The sequence below is a fragment of the Drosophila persimilis genome, unplaced genomic scaffold (assembly GCF_003286085.1).
Source record: "Drosophila persimilis strain 14011-0111.01,24,50 unplaced genomic scaffold, DperRS2 tig00000677-arrow-arrow-pilon, whole genome shotgun sequence".
NCBI lineage: Eukaryota > Metazoa > Arthropoda > Insecta > Diptera > Drosophilidae > Drosophila > Drosophila persimilis.
In genome coordinates, this window is record NW_020825333.1 from 659,135 (window position 1) to 684,289 (window position 25,155).

Consider the following 25,155-nt stretch of genomic DNA (forward strand, 5'->3'; position numbering starts at 1 on the left):
GTCATGCAAAATGGAACGCATTAAGTGGAACTAATGTGCAATTGTGCCTCTATCTCACGATATGTCACATGTCGATCTTGCACTATCAGTTCACGCTCACCATCGATGTTTTGTGACAAAAGAGCTGATTTTGGACGACCTTAACGGGAATCGTCATCGACTAAACTACGACCACGATTAAATTCTGCAAACCAGCGATAATCTGTCGTTTTTGATAGTGCTTTCGCGCCATACAAAGAACTAAGTTCATCAACACATTCTTGTTGGGATAATTTACGTCGAAAGTTGTGAAAAATAATCCGACGAAAACCCTTTCGAGAAATTTTCATTGTTTTGCAAAATTTATTGTTTTTACTGATTGTAAACAAAACAAAAACCAATTGTACATAAAAAAGTTGTATGTACATACTATGCTACTATGCTATTTTGTATTTTTTTTTTAGGGTTTAAGTTATAATGCGTTACCGTGAGTAGCGTCGGATTATTTTGAAGGTGGAAATTGCCAAGTCAAAGAATAGAAGATGTTGGAGTACTGTTTATAGCTTTACATCAATTTCGTCGATGAAGTCAATTAGTGTTTGGTACGCGCTGATGTTTTGTTTTTCAAAGAATTTGTAAATATCATTATACTTTCTTAGAGATTGTTGTGTTGTACTTGGTACAATTGAAAATTACATGCGAGGCGTTATCGATACTATCGCATGTATCACATATGTTACTAGGAACTACATGCATTTTGGCGAGTGTGTGCCTATCAAATGCGTTACCACTAAGCAGTCTGTTGATTTTGTAAGCGTCAATGGCTTTAAGCTTAGTTTGTAGTAGTAAACTCAGCGTATTCTTTCTCCCATTTTCTTTTAAAATTCTGTGTATTTCACACATAGCGTCTTTAAGGTTCCATTTAACCACTGTGTATTTTCCTCGTCTGTGGGCTTCTTTGGCTGCTGCGTCAACTGAAGTGTTCTGAGGGATGTTAGCGTGTCCGGGAATGTAGTGAACCTCTACAGTTCTTAGATGTTGATTTTGTTGAATCTTTTCTCTGATTTTGTAGGCGATATAGTTATCCTGAATGTTCTTCGCCAGAATGAGAGCCCCGTTTCTGCTGTTTGTCAGGAGCGCGTCACGAGGAAAATTGTACAAAATAGCATGGCCTTCTCGGAAGCAAGCTGCTCGGCCGACAACGAGGAAAGGGATTTGTGCGTGTAAAACCTAAAACCATCTGCGACTGACCCGTCCGTGTAATAGATTTCAAAGCCACCCTTTGCCATTTGATCCTTCTTTTCCCCGTGGAGCAACATGATACCTGCTTGGTCTATAGCGTGCTTTTTAGCCGCAGCACCCTTGAAAAAATCAAAGTAGGAGATAATTTTAGTGCAAAACGAAGATGTGTTCTCGAAAACCTCAACTCTATCTATTATGCTGCCAAACTCCCGATATGCCTTAGCGTAGCCCGTGTTTAAATCTCAATTGCTGCCATCGTTTCACTTGCTGGAAGATTGAATGCAAACACCTTAACCAACTCTTTCGCCGCCAGGAATCTCATCCTGTAATCCGGGGGAAGTTCTCCTGCCATGTTATATAGGATAGGAACGGGAGTGCAGATTATCAGGCCCAGCGGCTTTCTGAGGTGATAGTTGCAGTGGGATTTGACCTGACATCCCTTCGCTTTCAGCGCCAGAACCTTGTTTATAAGGTCGTTGATGCAAAGCCAGAACCTTGTTTATAAGGTCGTTGATGCAAAGAACCGTGGACCTGTTTCTCTGAAGGCATAGGACCTGACCGGCAGGAGGTCACAGTTTGCTATGGGCTTAAACTTTATCAACCCCTCTATGGATTTAAGCAGCGTGTTAATCAAACAAATGGGCCTATGGTTTTGGAAGGAGGTGGGGTCTGCATTCTTCTTGGGGATGACTCCATTCAGCCATATCTTATTTATAATTTCAAAAATTTCTTGTTTTTTTCCCATTTGGTAGCTTTTGAAGCATCCTGAAAGAGATGCCATCTAGCCGAATTAGGGTTCCTGGTTTTTAGGAAGGCCAGGAATTCTTCCAGTTCCAGGGGTTCCGGGTCGTCTGGTCCTAACAAAGGGGCAGGAATTTTCTTAGGGGGCCTACTGTTTGACGTGGATGTTGTTACTTTAACCATATTGAGAAAGTTTTTGTCATCTTCGTTCGTCCATTTGTTCCCAACATTTTTGATTTTACCGTATTTTTGTATGTTCTTCACCCTGCTCCACATAGAGGGCGATGAAGAGACCTCTTCTATAAACTTGGAAAAGTTGCGCTTTCTAAGATTTTTTACGTGATTTTGTAGATTTTTGTCAGCTTCTAAGGTTGCTCTGGCATCAGCCAATTTTTTGGTGAGGTAGAATTTTTGTCTGCAAGCGTTTCTCAGGCGAAAAAGTTTTTCCGTTTCCTCGTTCCACCATTTCTTAGCAACGTAATTGCTCTTCCTTGGGAAGGCGATCGTGTTTTTTAAGGTCAGGGATTTCACTTTTTCATTGAGCTCCTCCAGATTTGAGAAGTCGCTTGGTGAAATGCGTCCTATCTGGGCTTGCAGAAAAAGTTATAGTTTAAAATGCTGCAGTCCGCGTTGTTCAGCACCCAAATCTCTGAGAGGATGTCAATATCTATTGCGTTGTTGTCTAGGAACATTCAGAGGAGCTGTTTGTTGTTGTTGTGTGTCAGAATTTGAATATTTAGCTGGAGAATCTTCATTGTTGGATGTTTTGAGAACCAACAGCCATCCCTTGGGCAATCTGACGCCTATCTAGTTCTGCGTTGGAAGCATTGACAAATTCTCTAATTTCCTTAATAAATTTATTCGCTATAGAATCCCCTTTACTATGTTGTTTGGATCAACCAGGAACGCTGTGAGTTTGGCTCCTAGTGCGTTTAGCTTATCCTGGGCCAGAGAAGAAGCCACGGATGAAGATCTAACAAATTTCTCGCTCATTTGGACGCAGTCTGAGATTATTGAGTTCTTCCACTCTGTCATGTTGGCTGCTGCCTTGGCCGCGTCTGCGTTCCGGGCGGCTACCCTATTGGTTTTGGTCACTTCCGCGATAGAGGTGACAGAATGAACTTCCCTGGCGGACTCTGAGCTGTTATTTAGGAGTTCAGGGGAGCGGCTAGATTGCCAACTGGGTCTGGGAAATTCCACTTGATCCCTTAGGTTGGGGGAAGTTCTATCAAAAAGGATCGGATATCTAGCCTTGACCTCAGCTCTAGTTAGGTTTTCTAGTGTCATAAACTTTTGAATGACGTACGCTTTTTTCCTGGCCTCACACTGCGGGTGGGTGGCAGCATGTTCCCCCTTGCAGTTTGCACAGGCCAGCCCTGAGCAGATAATATCCTTGCTGTGATCTTGTCCGCATTTGAAACATTTCGCTCCACTCTTCCAATGTTGCCCCAGATGGCCAAACCTAAAGCACCTGAAACATTGAATAAGCTGAACAAAAGGTTTCACTTCTACTTTAGAATATAGAAAATTGATTTTAGTTGGTAACTGCTCTCCTCTGAACCAGAGTTTCACCCTGCCAGTAGGTACACGTTCCCCCGATGCTCTATCTCTTCGCGCAATCCGAACTATCTCCCCAATTGGGTTGTCCGAGGTTACAAGCTCTGCTAGCTGTTCCTCCGAGTAGTGCCCGGGGATCCAAAAAATTAATCCTGCTTTTTGGACGAAGTGCCTAAAGATTCGGGTTGAGTATACTTAAGCAGCGAAAACGCTGTTTTCCACTAACCCGTTTGCAGACAATATTGCACCTGTCTAGACGGAGTTCCAAGAGCCGTTTTAACAGTTATTCCGGATCGCCATGCGGTAAATTCCAGGTTCTTCGACTTAATTAATGAAGCTTTGGGAATTTCTTCGCGCCGTCTTCGTAGTTGTGTGAGGCGCCCCCAGAAGCTTCGAAAAATGTCTTTTTGATTAAAACTATCAGCGAATGTCTTGAAATATGTTAATTTTTTTCCCTTCCGCAAACAATTTTAGGTACGCGCCATACCAGTGTTGAACAACTATTGTACATATATGCTAGCTTCCGTTCAGCTTTCCAAAATAATTTTCCGGATTTTTGTGCCGTCGTCGCCAATAATTGTATTAAAATTTCCAAGTCAATTAAGTATTATTATGATTTCTTGTCGCAGCCATCCCGGGCGTTATGGATTGGAATGAAATTGGGCAATACCCCATTTGAGGGCTGTCTGTTGGCTCTTCGAAAACGCGAGCAATTGACGGACGAGTACAAGATCATTCGTTCGTTCTCTTTGTAGTGACCACACGTGTTTTTGTTTTGCGCTCCGCTTCTTTTCCTTTTTTTTTGCGAATACAGCCGGTGTTTTTTCAAAATAAACCCCGATTAAAATCCTCATTTAACCTACAGTAGAAAATCTGTCCTATAACGCGAGTGCATGTCTATTGTTATTATTAAAAATTTGATTTCGAAATTAATTCTGTGCGTTGGTTAATCGTGTGTTTGTGTGTTGCTTTCTGTAAGTACGCTCACACTGAGCCCGCTCTTTATCTCGTAGCCTTTGTAGCTATCACTCTCTCCCTATTATCCAAATAACTATTCTTTCTCTCTCGCTCTTTTAATTTTCTGAGCTCTCTGTTTAGTAGTTCTCGATATAACCGCTCTACTCCCCGCTCTCTTTTTACTAATTCCGCTTTGAGCGTTTGTCTGGCACATTGGTCTGATACCAATTTGTTTTTGAATCTTAAATAGTTGATTTTTTTTATTTATTTATTTTTTTCTGCGCCAAAAAATCATGCAATAAGCAGATCAGCCACGATCAGCCGATTATCCCCTGCTGGCTCTGCGACAGCGTAGTGCACGCAAAATGCGCTGGATTTTCTGGCCTTGTGGGTGATGACATTTCAAAGCGTAATGGTGTGCGTTACAGTTGCGAGGCATTCCGTGCGGTGGATAAAAACACATGGTAGCTTTTATGAAGCAGACGCTGAGTGGCTTTAAGGAGCTGACCATTGGTTTGAAAAACCAATACGATCGGCTCCTAGCCATGGAGGCTCAGTTTAGCGGTTTAAAACTGAATGAGTCTCCGAGGCGCAAAAGGGTCACTCCGCGGGATCTGCAAGTGCCAATAGTCGCTCAGCCGCTCGTTGCCGAAAATCGGACTCCGACCACTCAAAGTGTGCAGCAGCTGATTTCGTTTGCCGACCCAATGGCAACGACAACTGCTGGTGATGCAGATTCGGTTGCCGAATTCATCGCTTCGGAGAATGTGAAGCCAATTACGTCGGCAGCGTCCGTGTCTGTGGTGTCCGCAAGCTCGCTAGCTGTCCCGTCTATCCCGATCCCACTAGTAAATAGATGTTCCGGACCTCCGGATATTGCCGGTTAAAGCGGGACATTCTTAGTTCCGAGGTTTTGGCAGGTCGGTACACAACTTTTAGAAAGGAGGGGTTCTGATTGCAGTGGACTCTATCTTGACGTCGGAACACTTCACAGTCCAGGTTCATAAAGATCTAAACGAGTCTAGTAACCTAGTGCCCATATCACGACCTGACTTTGTTGACGGCTTGCTTGACCTGTCCCTGTCGCAAGTCAACCATGTGAAAAATTCCTTGGGTCGATTGCTTGATCTGTGCTTTGTATCGGATCCGACCTTAGTGTTGTTAACCCGAGCCCTTCCGCTCACTATACCTGAGGACGCCTACCATCCAACTTTCGAAGTGTCGCTAGATATAGGACCAACTGTATTGGATCGGTCGAGTAGGCCACCTGAACGTTTCCGTTGCTTTCGTAAAGCCAAATTTTAGAAGCTTAATAATCTAATTAGGGATTTTGATTGGTCCGCTTTGTACTTGTGCACTGATGTCATAAAAGGCACAAACATTTTTTACAATGCTCCTGGCGCATTTTTCGATTCAGGCCGATCTTTTTCCCAATTTTTCCAAACTATCTATTCTGAGGAAAGCTACTCTGGTCATCCGTACCTATACGGTTTACCGAGGTCGAACGGCATTTTCAGTTCTTTGTTAAATGAATGTTCTTTACTTCATTATCTTCGACTAGTTAAGCCGGTGTTTTCACCGGGTCCAGACGGGGTTCCAGGTTGTGTACTCAGGTACTGCGCCGAGGCACTGTATGGACCCTTGCTTAAACTATTCACCCTGTCCATTGAATCTTCTTGCTTCCCCCCGATCTGGAAGGAATTGTTTATTATTCCTCCCCATAAAAAAGGTAGCAAGTCTGAAGCAAAATATTATAGAGGTATAGCAAAGTTATCCGCCATTCCCAAAATGTTTGAGATGGTTTTAACTCCGCACCTGCAACATCTCTTCAAGTCAATTATATATCCCACTCAGCAGGGATTTATAAGGCGGCGATCGACCACCACGAACTTGTTAGAGTTTACCTCATTCATTATTAAAGGCTTTCAAAGTAACTTACAGACGGATGTTACTTACACCGACTTTAGTAAATCATTCGACTCTGTAAACCCCTTCTTCTAGCGCATAAACTTGACCTTTTAGGGTTTCCGCCCAACCTCCTGAGATGGATGTCTAGCTATCTTTGTTCCAGGTTTCAAAGAGTCCTCTTCAAAAACTCCCTCTCTTCACCAGTAAAGGTTTCTTCGGGAGTACCACAGGGCAGCCATTTAGGCCCTTTATTCTTGGTGGTCAAAGGAATTTGACGACCCCTATATAACAAAGACTCTCTATACCTCGCTTGTTTGTCCGATCTTAGAATTCGGCTCCTCTGTATGGTGCCCTCAGTACAAAGTACACCAGGACCGTATAGAATCAGTACAGAAAAACTTTTTACTCTTTGCTCTGCGGGGCCTTAACTGGGATGATGGTGTGAGACTCCCATCTTACTCTAGTAGACGCTATTAGTAAATCTCCCATCCTTAGTTAACCGTAGAAAAATGCTTGGTGTGATATTTATGCACAACTTGATCAGGGGTGACATAGACAGCCCTGATCTGTTGAGCCGCATAAACTTCACGATTCCTATTAGACTGACTAGAAATTGTATACCGTTGTTCCTTCCACTTTGTAGATCGAATTATTCCTTGCATTAACCGTTTAGGGTCTTATGCTCGGATTATAATTCCCTCTACCATATTATATCCAACACTAATTCTCTTCCTCTTATTAAATTATTAATCCTTACACACCTTTCTATTAATTAGTAACTGTAGTGGTATTTGTATTTTGATTGCATGCATAGTTTCTTAGTAAGTTTAGTACTAATTTTCCTCGATTGTTAGTCTAATAGCTATCTTTCTTGCATGTTCGCGTTTGCTTCGGCTACGCACCGCGCGTCATGCGGCAGCGCCCCACGGTTGGTTGGGCGGGAGGAGGGCTGCGTTTTGCCTGGGATCCGCGCGTAACAGCCTTCTGCTGGTGTCACACGGGCCACTTGACGGTGCAGTAACTGCATCGCCTCTTGAAAGATGCAGTCATTGCATGTCAACGTCCAAGAAATAAAAAAAAAAGAGGCTTCCAACATGTTGAAAGATCCCCGTTTTATCTTGGTCGTGATACGAAGGCTGTTGAATAAATCCGTTGCAAGACTGCTTCCGTCAACAGCATTCTTTTAGTTGATTCCCGTCAAAATTTAGAGCAAACTGCGTCATTTTATTTTTGTTTTACTGCCGTTGATGGCAAAATTCCTCGTAATTTGAAGAGAAATGGAAAAAGTGTGCTTTTTACGTGGGCACAATTAATTTCAAGGGTAAAAAAGTGGTTTACTGAATTTCGTTGTGGACGTACAAGCACAAACGATTTCGAACGTCCTGACCGTCGTTGAGTCTACACACACGAAAAAATTAAAAAATGTATGATATGGTGTTGGCTGATTGGAGATTGAAAGTGCGAGGGATTATGGAAGTCATAGATATATAAATGGGCTCAGTTGTTTCAATTTGGAATAAATTAACGAGTATGAGAAAGCTTCGTTCAAGATAAGTGCCGCTTTTACTCACAATCGACAACAAGCGCAAACGTTTGACAACTTCACAGAAGTGCTTGGCGTTGTTTAACTAAAATTAGGACGTGTTTTGGCGGCTGACTGACATTAAACTCGTAATCAGTAACTCCAAAAGCCCCCGATGAATTTTTTAAACATGTTTCGACCGTATTGGTTTTTTGAGGTTAGAAAACCTGACGTTAAAGAGCAAATCTGACCTTGTCAACTATGTCGAATACTATGTCAACTTATTAGAACGGCTTAATAACGATGAGACAAACAAACGACCGCATTTGGCAAAGAAAAAATTTTTTTTCCATCAGGACAATGCCAGGGTGCCCACATGTGACGTTTTCATGGCAAAATTCCACGAAGGCTACGAAGTGCTCCCTCACCCTGACCTTGGCAAAAAGAGATTTGATTCCAACGATGAAGTCATCTAAAAAAAGCCTATTTTGAGGTCCTCGACAAATCATTTTTTTTTGTAAAAGGATTTAAAAATTGAACACGTTGAACAAAGTTTATAGAGCTCAAAATAAACTATCAGTCAGGTTTCGTTCATCACTTACTTTCGCGATTTCAGCCGAAATGTTCCGTTTTTGTTTTTAAATACTCGCGTTTTTGCAAAATTTATTATATGTTTAATTTTGACATGTTCTGTAAAATACACAATTTCCTGCTGTTAAGAGCAAAATGTAGTGTTTTGAGCACACTCAATCCTCTGATATGAGTAAGCGAGATTTTATTGCGATGTACAGCTGACGCACAGCAAGAAAACGCCAAGGATTGTTACATTGACCAATTATTTCAAAGCAAAATTTGAGGAATGAGTTAAACCGAAATAATTTATAAACTATCGGGAACGTTGTGAGCCGCGGTCTTTGCGCGGCTCTACTTTTATAACTATTATATGTGAGCTTATGACTTATGTAATTAATAAAATATATTTAATATGTATTTTGGTATAGCTGTTCGCAAAAGGGACGATTTGATTTTCGGCGAAAACCAACACACCAACACTAAACGCGTAATCTCGCTCCCTTCCACCAGAGCCCGTACACTGCAGACGGAAAAGTTTTTGTGTGAGAGAGAGAGAATGAGTAAACGCGTGGGTACGCTATCATAGTCACTAAACTTTAATCTTTTCCTTCTGGCTATAATAAGGTGTGCTCCGGTTTTCGCAAATCGTAAGATTCTTAAGACTTAAAACCTGTTGCTAATAAGCCTGCGATTTCTAAATAAATTGCACCTAGCCCACAAAAAGAAAATTGTATGAGCGGGAAAAAGAATATAAATATATATTTACTGATGTTTTAAGTTTATATTTATAAAATTGGAAGTTTATGTTCTTCTATCTTAATATATTTAAAACATATTTTTCTAATGACACTTCAAATATTACCCCACCCAAATAAACTAAAAACAACAAATTGCGAATTCAATTTGACAGATAAAATATTAAAATCAATAGTTGGCATGTCGTTTGTTCTTTGATTTACAAATATTTTGTTATACCAGATGCTCAAAATAGATATAGGGGTATATAAGATTTGTGGTGAAAGATGATGTGTGTAACGTCCAGAAGAAGCCGTTTCCATTCCCATAAAGTATATATATTCTTGATCAGCATCAATAGCCGAGTCGATTGAGCCATGTCTGTCTGTCCGTCACTATAAGCGCCTTTAAGTGCTCAAAGACTATGAGGGCTAGACAAACGAAATTTTGTATCCAGAATTCTGTGATGTCACTGTTACAAGTATATTTCAAAACTTCGCCCGCCAATTCCGCCCCCACAAAGGACGAAAATCGGTGGCATCCACAATTTTAAAGATACGAGAAAACGCAGAATCGTAGAGAATGACTTTATCTTGTAGACTGCCGAATCTGAACCAGATCGTATCATTACTATATCCAGAATCAAAAAAAATAATTCATTCTCACTCGCTCTATCTCTCTCTAACACACACGCTTTGCCTATTGCAAAATATGAGTTCCCAGATCTCAGAGACTATTAAGTCTAGAGCAACCAAATTTGGTATTCACGCTCCTGTTAGATCTTACTATTACACGTATATTTCAAAATACCCCCTTCCGCCCCCACAAAGGACGAAAATCTGTGGCAACAACAATATTGAGGATACGAGAAAATTAAAAACGCACAATCATAGATAATAACTATATCTACCAGATTGGAAATGGAAAAAATCTATTTTCAGTGGCTACTCAGCGCACGACGATACGTTCAGACATGTTTTCTGTCTCTCCCATACGCACTCTTTGTCGCTCAATGCAGCCATACTGACTATGTATCGGGTATAAATGTAGAGTTGAGGTTGCAGCAGCAAACCGCATCGTTCCCCCTCGTTTTCTTTTCCAATTAAATTTCGTTTTGTTGTATAAAAAGTCGTTTATGAGGAAAAGTTTTCCGTTTAGAAAACAGAGAAATCAAAAGTTAATCGGAAAAGTAAACCGGAGCCTGCTTGATTGAAAAATAATTTGAAAATGAGACACTATCGATAGCAAACATTGGCAAAAACCAGAACACACAGATTTCAATTTTTGCGAATGTTTCCGAAATCTTAACACAAAAATTTGCGAAAGAATGGCTGATAAAATATATTTATAAATTACATAAATCATACAAGTTGAAAAAATTGTTGTTTATTGATAAGTTTCTCAACTTGGAGTTTACAGTTTTAAATATATTAAAATTATCCAAAGATCTTATCGAATTTTTGCACTTTTCGACTATGCGTTGTATACATTCTTTTTTGTGGTAGACAAAAGAAAAGGTCAGACCGCAGTGTTTCCAATAATATTAAGATTCATATATTTTGGATATTCAATGTTTCGTATATAGAGTAGTGTATGTATCGCGGCACGTTGAAACGGTGTTGGTAAAAACTAGCTTTAGCGTTAAGCTGCGGTGAACGCCGTGTGGCAGGCCGTTATCGCGTGCAAGGAACCCGGTCTGGGTTACCTTCGGGTGGCGTCTGCTCCCAAGATAAGCGAGATTTTGGCCGGTCGATGGAATTGCTCATCGGCAAGCCTCAGGTCGCCGAACGGGATCGCTCAGCTGTCGGATCGACGCGCGGATGCGCAAACGGGGCTCGATCTTAAGCACCGTCTCCAGCTGGAAGTCGCCCATAATCGGATAATCGCGGTACACACCATATCGTCCCCTACATGAGTGGTGGGTGACTTGAAGGCGCTGGCCAAGGAGTCGACGATGCAGCTCACCGGCATTCATGAGTCGATGAGCGCCGCCGACTCGAGGTTTTTGAAACCCGTATCCAGGGCCACCAGCGCCGTCGGGAAAATGTTGATGCTTCGATGTTGTAGAAGGGAGTCGACGGTTGGCGTAGGGGTCCTTACCATGGAGCAGCTCACGGGGAGACGAGGGCGGCGCTCAGCTTTGGACGCTGGAGTCGCAAACAATAGTGTTGCGGTTCCCACGACCGGTCGGCTGACGGGAAGGAGTATTAGTAAGGAGCGTAGAACGTGTTAAAGGCACATTTAGAGCATTAGAAATTGCTGTTGGTCTAAGGAAGGATTTACATTCACGTACCGGCTTGAATTCGACACGGAGCGTTGATCTTTCATCCCGTTATTTTGTAAATATTCTTTTCGGTCAAGCGTAGTAGACCGTTCGAGAAATTCTGCGGAGGAAGCTGGAAGGAAATTACTTTCGTAGTAGGACCCCGATGCTTCTACCAGTTTGATAGGTAGTCTGGAAATTCTACATGAAAAGGATAAAATTTCATTTTCCACGCTAAGCACTGAGCCTGTGAGTACCCAGCCGAAAACTGTTTCTTGTCCGAGGAGATATCCACATCTGATGGTCTGAAAGCCGCTTATCAGGACGGTTGGTAGGAGATCGGCTCCAATCAGGAGATCGATTGGAGAGCTCTCGAAAAATGTAGGATCCGCTCATGGAAGGCTCGGAGTATTCGCGGCCAATTCCGGAACAACGTGGGCTGTGGCATTTAGTTGTACGCCCGGCTTAGTCAGAGAGCGGATGAAAAAACTGCAGAGCTGCTTTGACTGAGTGGATATGACATTATTGAGGACGGAGGCCTGTGCCTGGATACTGTGGAATGGCAATTTGATAAGTTCAAAATGCGTAGTGAACGTTGCTTCGGAGCCAGAGTCGATCAGAGCGCAGGCGCGAAAATTTGCCCCACATAGCAAATATTAACGATTGGCGTGCCTAGAAGGACAGCACTTGTACCAGAGGCGAAATACGACCGAACTTGGACTTTGTGCGCTTCGTAGTCGTAGATTTAGCTCGGGCCATGCTGAGGAATTTTGTTGTGGAAATCGGCTCGCTGGAGTTTGCTTTATTGCTACGGTGTAGAAGCGTGTGGTGCCGGTCTCCACAAGTGATGCAATTGGGCACTTTCACATTCTCGTATCTGGTGTCCTCTTGCAAAGCAGTTCAAACAAAGCTGCTTTTGCTTAATGTAATTGGAGCGAGCATCAGCGGGCATTTGAAGGCAGTGAGGGCATAAACGGATTATATGATTCTTTCCGGAGCAGAGATCACACGTGCTTCTCTTTTGATTAGCTGTGGTCTCAAAAGAGTGAACCCTCCTAAAATAAGGACTTCCTTGGGACAGAAAAGGATTGTTTCTGGCCTGGAGGGGGCCTGAGTCTCCATACCTGGATGGCCGTCCTCGGTCACCACGAAAGAGAGACACCGCTCCGCCAGGCACTTTTCCATGGCGTGCCAGCTTGGAACCTCTTATTTGTGCGTCACAGATTGTTCCCAAAATTCCAAGGTCGTCTTTGGCAGCTTAGCGGAAATCAGGTAAACTAACACTCACTCAGCGAAAACGCTGTCTGTGACCTCGGAATGGTTGAGTGTCGTGAGGCACTTGTGGCCGGCCCTCTGGAGCGCTTTCAGCTGACTCGTTACGGATTGGGGGCAGGTTGAAAAAGATCTTCAGCTGGTCTTTTAGTATCAGCCTCTTGTTTTGGAACTGCTCACGGGGCGCTCCAGGCGGAAGAAAACCCCTCGTTCGGAACAGACGAAAATTTCACTTAAAATATAACGCGTATCAACATCGCACAGACAGGTGAGCGGAAATTACGAACCGTGGATGGGTTGTTTTGGAGGAATTTATTGCAATTAGTTATCTTGTGGAAATCGTACAATGTGGCCGGAATGTATACATATAAATACTACGATCAATAAATGTTCAACCAACGACAATCGACAATATTGCGGACCGAGGTATAACTGTATGGAGTCGGTCACAAATGACAGCCTCAAACAATATACCCTCGAAATGAAGGGCGTCACTTTTCGTTCCGTTACGTTCAATCCCGGCAACGAAAAAAAATACAACGCAAGCAACGGTGGAGAAGCGAAAATATGTATGTATGTATGACTGTAAGTGTTATGACCGCGGCTTAAATTAATGAACTACCCTTTTGGCAATATTCAAACAACGGGTAAAGGGGCGATAGTGACTGCAGAAAACGGTATATAGCTGTTGAATCCAAAACATAATGTAATGGCAGGGTTGGCTAAGTATTGTTTGCATTGCAGCCTCGGAAGGAAAGGGAATCGGATTTAGTGAACTATACTGCGCTCTGGGCTCAGCTCGCCGGATGGGGTCGGGGTCTTTCCTATCCCTATACTTCCTTGACGAGCGCATTGGGCCCAATGAACTGCATAGGTTGCTGTGGAACAATATTAATTATATAAAAATAATAAGAAATTAAAGAAATTTTACATTTAAAGTCAAATTTAATGGAAGTGCGAACACCAGAAAGTGTAACCAGCGAACGGAAGCTCGCTCTTGGCTATCACGCTTGGTTATCACGCTCTCCCTTTCATCGCGCTGTTCCGCTGCTATACCCTGCAATTTCGCGGGTATGTTGGAGATGAATATTCAAAGTAGCTGTTTTTGTATCTGGGGAATTATTACGTAATTGAATCTGGTTTTGCTTCACTGGCCACTACAATATACAGCTACACGGTTTCTGTTTTTACACGGGTAAATAATAATTAAAATAACACAGTTTGAAAATCAAAAAATTTTTGCAGAAGAAATGGGTGAGTATTTTGTGAACGTTTTGGTGTTTGGTAAAGACATTTTTGAAACCGCAAATTTGTTTTTCCAACGTTTCCTAATTGTTTTCCTAATTTTAATAGGTTTTAGTGACGAGGAACCAATCACCAATTTTTGCATCAATCAATGTCTTTATATACACGGTATTTTCAGGAACCAATATACCGTGTAAAAACAGAATTAGGTAATCAATAAGTATGAAGGTACGTGTATGGTTGGATAGATATACATATGTGTAGGCATATGCTAATTTAAATACATACGTATACATATGCGTGTTCGTAGCCATAGACATACATATGTGGCGGCGGATTTAATTGCATGTCAATACTTAAAATCTGACAACGCCATAATAATTTTTGTCATATTTTAGGATAAGCAGTTAGCAAATAGTTATTTAATGATGAATTCTAATGAATAAAGAATAAAGGAAAAACACTCTTTAAAGGCACATGGCAGGGACTGACAAAAACCTTAAAACATTAACAAATGCAAGTGCGGCTGGTACGATTCGCAGAATTTTATACCTTGGCACTGACTGCCTGCTTGCTCTTTTGGTACACAAAATTGTGGGCCTCAGCGAAGTAGGGATTGGAGGATTCTCACACACGATTCTCCAGCCACTTGACTACCTTGGGAAATTGTTTCGCGCTTACATTGTACTGACAGAACTTAATTTGATTTATTTCGGAAGCAGATCGGCCACAGTCATCTGATCCCCAATTAGAAAGTCCTTCTCCAGCCACAGACGCTCCAAGAGACCCAAAATGGCCTCCACTTCCTTAGTCATCTTTTGAATCTGCTCGGTCTTTGGCATTGGGGCAATACCGTTTACGGGAAATAGCCACGCATTCCGAAAGAAGAGTCCGCAGGCCAGTCGAATGCTCAAATGCTGCCACTCCACAAATTTATAGAGCTGCTCGCTGAAGTGACCTTTGTCTGAAAGATAGCGCACAATCGCCACACTTTCAGCCAACTGAAATTTGCCATCTAAAATAGCTGGAACCTTCTGGAAACGATTGGACGTTGACATGCAATGACTGCATCTTTCAAGAGGCGATGCAGTTACTGCACCGTCAAGTGGCCCGTGTGAAACCAGCAGAAGGCTGTTACGCGCGAATCCCAGGCAAAACGCAGCCCTCCTCCCGCCCAACCGACCGAGGGGCGCTGCCGAATAACGCGCGGCGCGTAGCTAAGCCGAACGCGAGCATGCAGGAAAGATAGCTGTTACACTAACATTCGAGAAAAATTAGCAATAAACTTACCAAGAATCTAAGCATGCAATCAAAATACAAATACCTCTACAATTACTAATTACTAGAAAGGTGTTTAAGGATTAGTAATTTAATAAGAGGAAGAGAATTAGTGGTGGATATAATATGGTAGAGGGAATTATAATCCGAGCATAACACCCTAAACGGTTCATGCAAGGAATAATTCGATCTACAAAGTGGAAGGAACAACGGTATAAAATTTCTACTCAGCCTAATAGGAATCGTGAAGTTTATGCGGCTCAACAGATCAGGGCTGTCTTTGTCACCCCTGATCAAGTTGTGCATAAATATCAGACCAAGCATTTTTCTACGGTTAACTAAGGATGGGAGGTTTACTAATAGTAGTCTACTAGAGTAAGATGGAAGTCTAACACCCGCCTCCCAGTTAAGGCCCCGCAGAGCAAAGAGTAAAAAGTTTTTCTGTACTGATTCTATACGGTCCTGGTGTACTTTGTACTGAGGGCACCATACACAGGAGCGGTATTCGAAAATCGGACGAACTAGCGAAGTATAGAGAGTCCTTGTTATATATGGGTCGTCAAATTCTTTTGACCACCTCTTTATAAACCCAAGCACGCCCATGGCCTTATTTACCATGGTAAAAATGTGTTCGGAAAACTTTAACTTGGGGTCTAACATTTTTGCGTCAGACTTGCATTCCTTCCACATCGGCAGGAAGCACGATGAATCAATGGAAAGGGTGAATAGTTTAAGCAAGGGTCCACACAGAGCCTCGGCGCTGTACCTGAATACACAACGTGGAGCCCCGTCTGGACCCGGTGAAACTAGTCGAAGATAATGAAGTAAAGAACATTCATTTAACAAGGGACTGAAAATGCCGTTCGACCTCGTTAAACCGTATGGGTACGGATGACCATAGTAGCTTTCCTCAGAATAGGTGGTTTGGAAAAATTGGGCAAAAAGATCGGCAATTGCCTGATCATTATTTGCCGACGTATTACAAAATGATAGCGAGGATGGGTGTGCCGACGTTCTACGCTTACTGTTTACGAAGCAGTAAAACTGTTTAGGGTCCTGACAAAAACGTATCCTGCATCGAGATAGGTGGTTCTGATAGCATTGAGCATTAAGAACTGAAAAGTTTGACCGAGCTATTACATAGCGAGAGTGAGAAGTAGGAGAACCCACTTCTTGAAATTTTGTATAAAGTCTTGATTTTAAGTTTTTTAGACTGGATAACTCTTTGGTAAACCAAGGGGGTGTTCCAAATCTAGTCGGACAAGAAAGCGGGACACAAGAATCAAAAAATGTGCCAAGAGCATTGTACAGTGCACAAGTGTGACTGTGACTGTGAAGTTTTCCGACGTGAAGTTAGAGTCCACTGCAATTAGAACCCCCCCTGCACGTCGAGACGAACGGTCCTTTCTAAAGGTTGTGTACCGACCTGCCAAAACCTCGGAACTAAGAATGTCCGGCTTTACCCAGGTTTCAGTAAACACAATAACGTGGGAAGCAAATGCAACACTATCCCGGAAAAGAATGCTGAGCAACTACGCAAGCCTCTTACATTCTGATAGGTTACTAAAAGAGAAGTTAGTTTTTTGGAAAGGTTGAAGCAAGACGGGAAGTTGAGGAAGAGGAAGTTGAGGTTGAGGGTGGCACACTGGAAAGATTTGGAAGGGATATGGGGGGCCTATTCTTCTTCTTAGCCTTAAACTCCTTCACCACAAAATGCTGCGGCCAAAATTTGGCGGAGCAAATGGTGTCAAATTGAGTTGGGGAGATGCTTATCTTAAACGAGGCTATCTCCCTGGCATAAGAGAAGTTAAATTTCTCCACCTTTAAACCCACAGCTTTTATTTTGCTTTGAATAAAAGCAATTACATCATTAGATGTGAGGTCAGGGGCCAGCCGTGAAACAAAATCTTGTCGTTTTGGTGGGACTCCCACCAGTGGTTTAGTCACCACAGGCCTAGTACCTGTGGTGGCAATATCCGGAGGTCCGGAACGTCTATTTACTGGTGGGATCGGGATAGACGGAACAACTAGCGAACTTGCAGACGCCACGGACACGGACGCTGCAGACGTACTTGGCTGCACATTCTCCGCGGCGATGAATTCGGCTACCGAATCTGCATCGCCAGCAGCTGTCGTTGCCCTTGGAGTGGCAAACGAGATCAACTGCTGCACACTTGGAGTGGTCGGAGTCAGTTTTTCGGCGGCGCACGGCTGAGTGACGGTTGGCACTTGCAGATCCCGCGGAGTGACCTTTTTGCGCCTCGGAGACTCATTCAGCAGTTTTAAACCGCTAAACTGAGCCTCCATGGCTAGGAGCCGATCGTATTGGTTTTGAAAACCAACGGTCTGCTCCTTAAAGCCACTCCGGGTCTGCCTCATAAAAGCTACCATGTCTTTTTCCACCGCACGGCATGCCTCGCAACTGTAGTGCAAACCATTACGCTTTGAAATGGCATCACTCACAGGGACAGAAAATCCAGCGCAATCAAATAATATTTCAAAACAAATGGCTATCAAACCAGTGTGCCAGACAAACGCTAATAGGAGGAGAGGAGAACAGTTGCAGCAGCAGCTAATGAGAGAGAGAGAGCTACAGAACAGAAAGTTACGAGAGCGAGAGGGAAAGAACAGTTATTTAAGTTTAGGTGATAGGGAGATAGTGATAACACAACAAAAGCTACCAGACGAGAGCGGACTGCAATGCAATGTAATGCGCACTCACTCACTGCAACAACACAAACACGACAAGCCGACGCCGAAAAATAAAAAGTTAAATAATGTTTTAACACAAATCAAAAGGCATGCACTCGCGGAATAGAATAGGTTTCCAGATTGTTGGCTGGTTAGGAAGTTAATTCAAGTTTATTTAGGAAAACACCGGCTGTCTATTCAAAACGAAAGGAAAAAATGCGGAGCGCAAAACAAAAACGCGTCTGATCACTACGAAAGAGAACGAACGATCTTCAGTTCCATTAGACATGTGAGAACACAAAGGAATAAGCAAGTAATTCTTAGCGGCCGTCAGCCATCGGTTGTAATAGGATGTAGCGGATAATATGTTTTTCCTGACGCGGTGCTTCTGGGCTCTAATATATAGAATATAGAGCTAATTGTGACTGGTCTGTCACCCGCCGTAACTGGTAAAAGTGCGACTATACTCTCCTCGCAAAGGCGGCTGAAAACAGGCCTTGGTACGGTCTCTGCCTTGGTCATGCTGGGTACGTACTCTGGTAACCGCCTGACCTCCATTTTCAAGAAGGCTTCCCGGGGCCAGCGGGTTATGCCTCGAATTTAAAAATGCAAAAATCTTATACATAAACGAGTGGCAACGTTGTGAGCCTATACTATATACCCGGTACTCAGTCAGTGTATGTATGTGAGCTTATGATCTATGTAACAAATACAACATATTTTATATGTCATTTGGTATCGCTGTTCGCAAAAAGCTCGATTTGGTTTGTTGTCATCTCACTCCCCTCCATTAGGGGGCGCATACTGCGTTAGGAAGAGTGTGTGTGTGTGTGTGTGTGTGTGTGTGTCTGCGCTATCGTAGCCACTGAAATTTCATTTGTTCCTTCTGACTAAATAATGATCTGATCTGATTCAGATTCAGCAGTCTGGTAGATATGGTCAATTTTTATGTGGACGCCCCAGTTTTCCGCCCATTGTGGGGGCGGAAATAAACTTGATTCAGCCTGATATCCTTATCCTGCGTAAGCTCTTAAAGTCTCTGAGAACTAAGCGTCAAACAAGACGGACAGATAATGCTGGTCAAGAATATACATATATACTTTATGGGGTCGGAAACTCTTCCTTCTGGGCGTTACACACATCCACTTTCCCCGCAAATCTAATATACCTCTATAATCTTCGAGTACCGGGTACAAATAACACTAGCACAAAGGAGACAATATTCCTCTAAGAAATCGTTGGGATCGCAAAAATCGACGTCTGGGAATCCCAAGGTGAAATCGGTTACCGAGGTGGCTGCCAAGCTGATTTGCCGAAGTCGCGAAGGGAATGTTCCTAATTGGCGTCTAAGACAGGAGCAGAGCTTATCAGGGCAGAGTAATAGCCATCGTCTGCCAAGATGCAGCGGCCCTCTACATGAAGGTAATGGCACGCTAGGAGAGGGCTAACCAAGGGAAAGCCCGGATATACGTTGGCTAAAAACATACCAAAAACAGGGTTTTATTGCAAGAAAGCCCGAAAAAAATTAATTTCTAAAAAAATGTTGAAATAAATGCTCTTATTTTTGTACAGATGTATACTAATTTTTACCAACTTACTGAATTCATTGCTGACTGCCTGCGACATGGCTTCACTTAGCAGGTTGTATGAACTTCTATGCAAATGTTGCTCTATATGAGTCGAATGTCCACTACCACTTCCAGTATGCAATGCAGCATTATGAGATACGTGTAATCCCACAGGCGGAGATTTTGTAGTTGTTACCACCGATGATTCAGTTCCCAGAGTAACTGTATACAAAGGGGATTCGTGGGGAATATACGAGTTTTGCGAAGCCTCATTAGATAAGTGGTGTGGAGCTAAGTTGGTTTGCGGCTTGAATTTTTGGTACGTATTGTAGCGATTTGAAACGACAGATACTTTATGTGCATCATCGGTTAAAGTGACAACATTTTTCCACACAAAGCAAAATAAAAGCAGATAATAATTCCCGCATTGAAGCATTTTGTTGCAGTTGACGGTTTATGTTTTAGTGTTTCTTTAAATCAGAAATTCACATTTGTAGTTTCCTTGTCTGGGACTTCAATAGCTGGATCTGAAATCATACATAAAATATGAAGATTTATAAAACCATTTTTATTTTGTCTGCTTCAGATCATCCATTTCTTAGTTTTTAAGCCATCAACTAAAAAATGTTTGTATACTCTTGAAGAGGATATTATATGACACTACTCAACAAAATTGAACTTTTTTCGACGATGTGAACCAAAACGACTTTTTCATAGATTTGGGGCTTTTTGGATCAATGTCGTGTTGAGTAATGTAATTGGTCAGAAGGAAGAATTATTTTTGTAACTTACAAAAGGAAGCATGTAATACATGTAAATCGAAATGGGATTCTTAAATCTGCGAGATATTTAAAAACAAGTTTTTGTACACGGTCTGATCTTATAACTATACTAGTGTAAGTATTAATGGACCTCAATTTATAGTATTAGTTTGTTTTTTATTTAATTTATTTTTAAAACAACTTTTAGTTAACATTAATACAAGGGTGAATAAGTAAATGAATTATTAAATTAAATTTGAAACTTCTCTGCTGGCGTGGGTTCTATGCCTACCCTGTGGTAGTTCTTGCTCTTGCTCACTGCTGCTTTAACTTCTTCCTTTTTTCCCGGTCTGCATGCTTTTGGAGCCATTCAGTCTTCTGACAAACTCCCAGAAGACCTTTCTGTCTTCTTTCTTTGTTCTGCACATTGTCTTGAATGTTGTGTTGACCTCTTGCTTCTCGCGCTTTTCTTCCTCAGTGCCATTTTCAATGCGATCGTTGATCTTGGTTTTGCTCGATAGCTTTCAGGATCTAGCCATGGCTGGTTTCTTGTATGATGGGAGGGTTTTCGCATTCAGGATGCCGCTATTTGTATACAGTGTGTTAGGGCTCTAATATGCTGCTCGCAATTAGATTTTTACTTTTTACTGCTGGCTGTTCATATCCTTTCATTTTAGCTTCAGCAACAGTTTGTTTTTGTGTGGATTGGGTTCTGTGCATAGATCGATTTGAATGGCTGATCCGAAAAAAATGTTGGTCTTTACTTGAATATCTTCAATAAGATATCACATGTCGTTTATCAAATTGTATCACAAATTCAGCCAGGCTCCGGTTTTCGCTTCCACTTCTACCAAAAGTTTTCCTATTTACTTTTGAAATCTCATAAATTGGTTTTCAACCGTTTTCACCGTTTTCACAGTCCGCAAGATTTCTCCGTTTTCAAAAAAACATTTTCCTCATACAAAAAAAACGAATCTTAATTGAAAAATGAAAAAAATAGACGACTTATTGATGCACTAACATACATTTGATAGCATTACCAGTAATTTAGCTTGTAGCTTCTTTATAAATAATTATTTATTTTTCTGATTTCTTTTTACAGAATCCATGAGAAAATGAAATAGCCTGCCTGATTATTCAATTCAATTTTGTTTTCTAGGTATACAAACCCTTAGAATTTATTGTACAAAATAATGCAATTAAGTGCAAAAATTAGCCATTCCTTTGAAAATCTCTATGGAAAAACTCTTAAAACAGTAGGGAGCCTGAAAAGGTTCTGCTGTGTCAACACTTAATTCCGGCACTGTGTTCACTGAGCGATGACGAATATCATCTACAATGTCATCTAGGCGACAGCCAAATCGAAACATTTGTTTTCTCTTTGCTTCTTTCTTTTCCGCACGTGCCGTACAGAGTTCGGTTCTGCCGATCGTGAGCAGTAGAAGAGAACTATGTTTTTTATCATTTCGCTTCTTTTGCGCCTGCGTCGGCAGAACTCTCTTGCTTTATTCGCGTTGCATTTGTTCGCATTGCATTTTTTACAATTGTGCACAAAAGAGTGTGAAGCGAAACTGTAGTGATTTAGTGAAAATAGTTATATTATCTATTATTATCAGGTAAGTGCCGTTTAAATGAAAATATGTGTTGTGCGCGTGTTACTTAATGAAAATATCAATTGCGTAAAATGCTACATTTTTGAATGTGTTCACATTATTCTAATGCTTCGCTGCACTCACATTGATAGTCGGGAATAAAAGAAGAATAAAGAAATATAATGTAAGTCCCTAAAGGCAAATGAAATAGTTATAATTTGCGGTGAGCACGAAATTTCAATTTGTGAGCAGTCCAGCAAGAAAACAAAACCAACAAAAAGCAACCCTTATATGCAAGGTTTGATTCGAGCAGGTATTTTGCCGCGTTTTGTTTGTTTTTGTTGTTGCAGTAATGCAGAGCCCACCGATGATCTACAGTGAACATTGATTTTTCTTGAAACAACTGTTTTACAAATCGAACGGATTTAAAGAATTTCAATCTTTCTTTTTCTATAATTGCGGCAAAATTAATAGTATTTTATATAAAATACATACAATTTTTTTTTTTATTATTAGATCAACCAAATACGGAACACAATGGGGCCAGGCACCTCCTGGATGGATATGGAAGCAAGTCTAAACAAAAAACTAAACAAAATACCAAAAAAAACTATTCTTAAACTATTCAGCCTGTCCATTGATTTTTCTTGCTTCCCCCCCGACCTGGAAGGAATCGTTTATAATTCCTCTCCAGAAAAAAGGTAGCAAGTCTGATGCAAAAAATTATAGCGGTATAGCAAAGTTATCCGCTATTCCTAAAATATTTGAGAAGGTTTTAACTCCGCACTTGCAACATCTCAGCAAGTCACTTATATCTCCAGCTCAGCAGGGATTTATAAGGCGGCTTTCAAGGTAACTTACAGACGGATGTAATTTACATCGACTTTAGTAAAGCATTCGACTCTGTAAACCATTCCCTTTTAGCGCATAAACTTGACCTTTTAGGGTTTCCGCCCAACCTCCTGAGATGGATTTCTAGCTATTTTTGTTCCAGGTCTCAAAGAGTCCTCTTCAAAAACTCCATCTCTTTACCAGTAAAGGTTTCTTCGGGAGTACCACAGGGCAGCCATCTAGGCCCCTTACTCTTCACATGCGGATGATGTTAAACTCTGTGTTCAGTACAAGGACATTTCATTTCATTCTCGCTTGCAATCCGATCTCAATAACTTTCAGTCATGGTGTTGTGCAAACTTGTTACACCTTAATGCCTCGGAATGCAAAGTTATGACATTTCATCGTTCTAGCCCTTTGTTGGCTCCCTATACCCTATTTGGTGGTTCTCTTGATAGAATTACCCTGGATCTGGGTGTTATGTTAGACCCCAAGTTAAAGTTTTCCGAACACATTTCTACCATGGTAAATAAGGCCATGGGCGTGCTTGGGTTTATAAAGAGGTAGACTCTCTATACCTCGCTTGTTCGTCCGATCTTAGAATACGGCTCCTGTGTATGGTGCTCTCAGTACAAAGTACACCAGGACCGTATAGAATCAGTACAGAAAAACTTTTTACTCTTTGCACTTCGGGGCCTTAACTGGGATGAAAGTGTGAGACTCCCATCTTACTCTAGTAGACTGCTATTAGTAAACCTCCCATCCTTAGTTAACCGTAGAAAAATGCTTGGTCTGATATTTATGCACAACTTGATCAGGGGTGACAAAGACGCCCTGATCTGTTGAGCCGCATAAACTTCACGATTCCTATTAGACTGACTAGAAATTTTATACCGTTGTTCCTTCCACTTTGTAGATCGAATTATTCCTTGCATTAACCGTTTAGGGTGTTATGCTCGGATTATAATTCCCTCTACCATATTATATCCACCACTAATTCTCTTCCTCTTATTAAATTATTAATCCTTACACACCTTTCTAGTAATTAGTAATTGTAGAGGTATTTGTATTTTGATTGCATGCTTAGATTCTTGGTAAGTTTATTGCTAATTTTTCTCGAATGTTAGTGTAACAGCTATCTTTCCTGCAAGCTTGCGTTCGGCTTGGCTACGCGCCGCGCGTTATTCGGCAGCGCCCCTCGGTCGGTTGGGCGGGAGGAGGGCTGCGTTTTGCCTGGGATTCGCGCGTAACAGCCTTCTGCTGGTTTCACACGGGCCACTTGACGGTGCAGTAACTGCATCGCCTCTTGAAAGATGCAGTCATTGCATGTCAACGTCCAAAGAATACAACAAAAAAAGGCCATACGCAAGGCCATTTATAACGTTACAAATAGCATATTTTAAAAATTTTGTAGAGCTAAAATGTACAGGCTAACCCAGAACAAAGTTAAATTTGTTTTTAAACAAAAAATATAAATGTATTACTTTTTCGTGTAATTCGTTACATATAGATCTATTACTTTTTCGCCGAAATCTTCGCTTATAAAAAGCATGATTTTTTCGATGCATTTTTCGCTTACAAAATGAATTTTTTTTGTCTAAAATCATGCATAAAATGCATTTTTTTCGGTAAAAATAATTGCTTATAAAATGTACGATTTTTCGGCAAAAATCATCGCTTATTAAATACATGATTTTTCCACACTGCTAGATGATAGTGTCATCGGCTATGCCCTAGGACCTCTCTATGTTACTGTCAACAGTTCAGCGTATGGAGGGTCATCGCCTATGACATCGGGTGTAGTGACGCCGCCATCGATGTGTAACCAGATGTGTAATCGATGGCCCGTAATGCAGGGGTATAACTCATGCATACAACAAACGACTGGGCACGAATTGAATGAATTGAGTGGAGGACTATTTCCGAATTCATTCGAATGCAATAAATTTTGTTGCCTCAAAAAACTCGATTCAATATGTTCTGAATGGAGCCATGCAGATCTCTAGTATGGGCGCATTCGTTTTTTGATGCGAATGCAAAGAAAATATACTTGGATAAACATGTTTCGGGTTAAAAATCACAGATATTGTAAAAATATTTAACTGGCATGAGAACTTAATTTCAAATTATATTAGAATTATTTGTAAGTATTAGTATTTGTCTATTATAGAGACGGACACAAAAAACCGAGGGTGTACATCAAAGCTATCAGATCACAAATTTGGAAGGGACATTAATACAGAAATAGAAAGCTGTGTAAAAAGTTGTCAAAACGGAGGAATTTCTTGACGGAATCAACAAATAATTTGATCCCTACATTTTGATCATCTGGGATTGATGCATCCAACTTTGATTCTGTACAAATACATTTTCACGAAAGGGGATAGCTTCAGTATGTTAGTATGGCCTGTCCCGTCAAAAAGTTGTGATATATGCACAT

General features: G+C 41.5%; 1 protein-coding gene and 1 pseudogene across 1 annotated transcript in view; both read right to left on the reverse strand.

Moving 5' to 3' along the window:
* Positions 1-20,058, reverse strand: part of LOC6603397 (stromal interaction molecule homolog) — a 183,999-nt gene extending 163,941 nt beyond the window's left edge. Inside the window, exon 1 of the mRNA XM_026991665.1 lies at positions 19,562-20,058. Coding sequence (XP_026847466.1) covers positions 19,562-19,967 — 406 coding nt within the window. The 5' untranslated portion in view covers positions 19,968-20,058. The remainder of the gene's footprint in view (positions 1-19,561) is intronic.
* On the reverse strand, positions 14,387-15,088 carry LOC6603474 (annotated as a pseudogene).
* Positions 20,059-25,155: the final 5,097 nt, after the last annotated feature.